General features: G+C 37.7%; 1 protein-coding gene across 1 annotated transcript in view; it reads right to left on the bottom strand.

The window, feature by feature from the left end:
- Positions 1-600: 600 nt before the first annotated feature.
- The window catches only part of LOC136830358 (30 kDa salivary gland allergen Aed a 3-like), a 48,301-nt gene continuing 44,078 nt past the window's right edge, over positions 601-4,823 (bottom strand). The window contains exon 4 of the mRNA XM_067089860.1: positions 601-4,511. Coding sequence (XP_066945961.1) covers positions 4,393-4,511 — 119 coding nt within the window. The 3' untranslated portion in view covers positions 601-4,392. The remainder of the gene's footprint in view (positions 4,512-4,823) is intronic.

Genomic DNA, 4,823 nt, shown 5'->3' with positions numbered 1-4,823 from the left:
TTATTTTGCCTTATGGATGGATACTTAGTACAGGTTCTTACACGGATAAGGCAAACGACTAGGTTTCGGATAAGACTCTGTCATTATCACTGAGGTCACATTCACAACTACTTTCAAAAATGACAGCCGAGTGTGTCCGGGATTAAATTCAACCTTAAGAAGTCGATGGTGCTAGAATACTGAGCACCAACCGTCAGCAGAGGACTCTTTGGAAAGGATTCTTCATCTTTTTGAAATGTTACATTTCTACAGCTACGCCCTAATTTGTCAACAAAATACCAAAATCACAATTGGTTCACGAGGGCTAATAAAGGCCAGCTCGCGTCAAATGGATTACAGCTATTCAATTTTAAACCTGAATTTGACGTGGAAATTGGATGGAATACACTGGACAATTGTTATCTACAAACGTAACTTGAAAACTAAAGGAATGACATCAGATTATATCTATATCATGTAAAAACTAAAAGAATGACATCAAATTCAATCTATATTCTGTAGAAACTGAAAGAATGACTTCAGGTTCAATCTATATTCTGTAGGAACTAACAGAATGACACCAGATTCAATGTATATTCTGTAGGAACTAAAGGAACGACATCAGATTCAATCTATATTCTGTATAAACTAAAAGAATGACATAAGATTCAATCTATATTCTGTAGAAACTAAAAGAATGACATTAGATTCAATCTATATTCTGTAGAAACTAAAAGAATGACATTAGATTCAATCTATATTCTGTAGAAACTAAAAGAATGACATCAGATTCAATCTATATTCTGTAGAAACTAAAAGAATGACATCAGATTCAATCTATATTCTGCCAAAACGAAAAGAATGACATTAGATTCAATCTATATTTTGCAAAAACTAAAAGAATGACATCAGATTCAATTTATAGTCTGCTAAAACTAAAAGAATGACATTCCTCTCTCGTTCTCCAGCCTTGTATAATCCTTACCAGATGGGACCACTTCGCCATGTATAAGTTAGTAATACTATAGGAAGCAGAGGTTGTGGTCATATGAGGGGGAATATGCAATGCATGCTGGAATCTCCAAAAATTGAACTGGCAGTGGATCTGTGCATCTTTTAGCTTTGAAAGGGTGGGGCTAACGAATTCGTGTAGAGGCCAGAATATTTTTTATGGGGAGGAAGCTTCTTTTGGCTGCAGAGAAAGGAGAGTTGGATGTCTAAAAAAATGTTTTCCATAGATATTTGCATGCATGGTTATGTTTGGAAAAGTTTTCCTGTCTTTACCATTTTTGATTTTAATACGACAATTAAATGGTATGAAGCATTTTGATTTTAATGCCTGCAGGTAGAATTTTCAAACAATAACTGCTTGTCATTAAATATATATATATATATATATATATATATATATATATATATATATATATATATATATATATATATATATATATATATATATATATATATATACAGTAAACACCCACATTCAGGTTATACAAATTTAAACATTTCCGTATCATATCTCTAGCCTGTCACCACCTCCCTTCTATTCCATAACCCCATCTTTTATTCTAAGCTTAACTCTTAAAAGAAATTTGACCAAATTCTCTCAGAATGACAGACCGTTTCCTGTCCGTATCAGGTTTGACGAGTTTAAAAGGAATATTTTAATATCACAGAGGTCAGAAACCAGATGTTTACCTCTAACTAAAAAACTGCCTCGATACAGAACTGGTTATGAGGAACTTATAATCGACAAGAATGGCTATCGAAAGTAGTTCTGGAATATAATATACATATACATGAATCACTCAACATAGAGGTATATCGCATGGACGATTTCTCCGTCTTCCCAACGGGCCGGTCTCCGCTTCTATTTGGCCGGTTTCAAACGAGAAGCGACTGCTAATCACAAACTAGACTCCTTTAATAATAATTTAACGATAACTGTGTTTCGCGGTGGTTAATCCTTAAACGATACGACTTGGGACGAATAGGCAGCAATAGCAGCGGCATGTAAGCGTCTAAACATCTTCAGAGCTAATTGTCACCTAAGAGGGCTGCTTTACATGTTTAAAACTACTGATCTATAAATACCTTATAAAAATTTCCTTGAAATCTTTATTTACGATATGTATGTCCTGATGGCAGTGCATTTACACTGATGATTGTATAGATTGGGAACGTACACTCCCTTCTCAAAGCTGGTTAGATGATTTCGAGTCTTCCGAAGCAGAATTTATGGGGCAACTTATGTTTATAGTCCTCAAAATGTTAATGAATTCATTTTTCCTGCTTTATTTAGAGAGATTTACTTCAAGGTCGATTTCCTTTAATCTCTAGTTACAAGTACACCTAAAACAATGACTTCCCTCCTCTAAAGTACAAATAATTCTTATGTAAGACAATGTCTATCATTGTTTCAGTTCTCAGTTACAAACTAATTACCCCTCTTCACCGTTCCTGTAATCTGTAATCTTAAGTCCTGTAATCTGTAATATTAAGGCCTGCAATCTGCAATCTTAAGTCCGCTAATCTGTAATCTTCATAAGTCCTGTAGTCCGTACTCTTAATTCCTGTAATCCGGAATCATGTAATCCGTAATCCCCTTTCAAATCATAGTCGCAACGACAACTTTGAGTTGCCTTAAACGTTATCCTAAATTACCTTAAACCTATTAAGTCAGCCAACAATCAAGATCCTGGGATCTTCTTCACCTTCTTATTTATAACGTTCAAAGGATAGAGCGAACAGCACGTGGACTCTGCAAAAATGTAGATGCAGCATCGATGAAGATAAATATCCTATTACCAAAGTGAAGCTGTACATATACACAGAAATCTGCGAGATAGAGAGAGAAAAAAACACCCCATTATCAAAAATGCCAAAAAAAGTTAGTTTATGTTTTTCAAAAGGTTAGTGATTATCGATAAGTGCATAATCGTCTCTTACGTTTAGGAAAGGAAGGAGATCTTATCACTGTTTAGGCTTAGGAGAATCATGATTCTTATCTATTGGTAGTTAGTAGTGCTTTGGTAGTTTTTCCCAACCTTTCCTTTGGAAAATCTAATTCTGAGGCTGAATACGAAGGGCTGGTTGGCTTTCAACTCGGAAATTGATGTGAAGAAACCTCGATTTTTTGGGACTATACCTTAACGATAGCGCTGAGTACGAAGGAAAGGTCGACCTAACTGTAACTGCATTTTTAATGATAAATGTGATTGCATTTCTTAATTATAACTGTGAAACTGCATTCCTTAATAATAACTGTAATTCCTTAACGATATGTTATCACACTCTGCATGTCGGTCTCTGAGGCACTGACGTCAGCATAGCAACAAGATATGTAATGTACAATTTACAATTTCATTTTTAAACCAAGACTCGCTAACAGGAACAGGCTGCTGGTTCTACAGAGGAACGACGAAGACTCAACAGGCTTGGAAAGATGATCTTTTGAGCTCAGAAGGACTTTGGGTGTCTTAGTTCCTGGTGGCATTTCCTCGACCTTTCGACAGCACCCAGGCCCCTTCGTTCGCTCTAAGAAAATCTTGGCCTCTGACTTGGTGTCAAAGGCCCTTACTTGCACAAACAGACAGCCATGTCTGAAAGAGACAGCTTCTGGGATCTTGTGGCCTCTTTTACACATGGCTCAATCTTGTGATTCGTAAGAACAAGGTGATGCTAGTCAGATGGTACTCAAGGACTAGTGGGTGTATTGGGATTCTGTGTCCCCAATGTATGTCAGTTCAGAATCCTTTAAAAGAAAGTTAGAACACTCAATAATTCTTAAATAAAAAATGCTGTGAGATACCAGTATCCAGCCACTCATTAATGATTCGTTTGAATTCCATAAGAATTTGATTAATTTCTGTAATTTTTTTTATTGGTTTAAGGACAAATCAACTGACACAACTGAGGAACAGATCTAGCAATAATCCCACCTTCCATCCTATCAAAGTAAGCATGACCTCCCTGACCTTTATGACCTCCCGTCGTGTCCCCGTGACCTGACCAGCTAAGCCTTTGTTGACCCACAGGCATTCATCAGAACTTCCTCTACTTGAAAAGAAAATAACCAAAAAAAAAAAGACTCGCTACTCTACGGACAAAGCTAAATCTAGATTTATAAAATAAAATAATAAAATTAAATCATTTAAACTACTCCTCGGCCGCTTTCTCTCCGCCGCTCTTTTCGTCTTTGTCTCCTTTCTCCTCTTCCTCTCCTTCTTTAGATTCTGCGGATTCTTCCTCTTCTTCTCTTCTTCTTCTCCTCTTCTTTCTTGTCCTCATCTCCTTCTTTACTCTCCGATGCCTCGCCTTCATCCCCTCCTTCTGGATTTACCTTCGTCGGCTTCCTTGTCTTTGGATTTCTCATCTCCTGCTTCTTCTTCTTCTCCTTCAGCCTTCTCCTTACTCCCCTCTCCTTCCTCTTCCGGGCGGCCTCTTCGGAGGAGCCCTTCCATCTCCTTCGTCGCCGCCTTCTGCTGCGTCCTCTTCCTTCTTCTCTTCTCCGTCACCCGAGTCGCCTCCTGGAAGATTTGGAAAGGCATTAGAGGTCTCAGTCAAACTTTCTTGCAAAGGGTAAACGAGCCTATCAATATTTTGGTTTGTGCTGACTGTGAGTCTCTGAAGTGACCTTATCTTGAAGGGGGTACGTGTCTAAAGATAATTTCCTGGGACACACAAGAGGCGTCCCTCAAGGGAAAGCCATTAGAGGTCTCAGTCAAACTTTCTTGCAAAGGGTAAACGAGCCTATCAATATTTTGGTTTGTGCTGACTGTGAGTCTCTGAAGTGACCTTATCTTGAAGGGGGTACGTGTCTAAAGATAATTTCCTGGGAC

This window comes from Macrobrachium rosenbergii, chromosome 46 (assembly GCF_040412425.1).
Source record: "Macrobrachium rosenbergii isolate ZJJX-2024 chromosome 46, ASM4041242v1, whole genome shotgun sequence".
In the NCBI taxonomy this organism is placed as follows: Eukaryota; Metazoa; Arthropoda; class Malacostraca; order Decapoda; family Palaemonidae; genus Macrobrachium; species Macrobrachium rosenbergii.
This window is presented reverse-complemented; position numbering and strand designations above follow the sequence as displayed.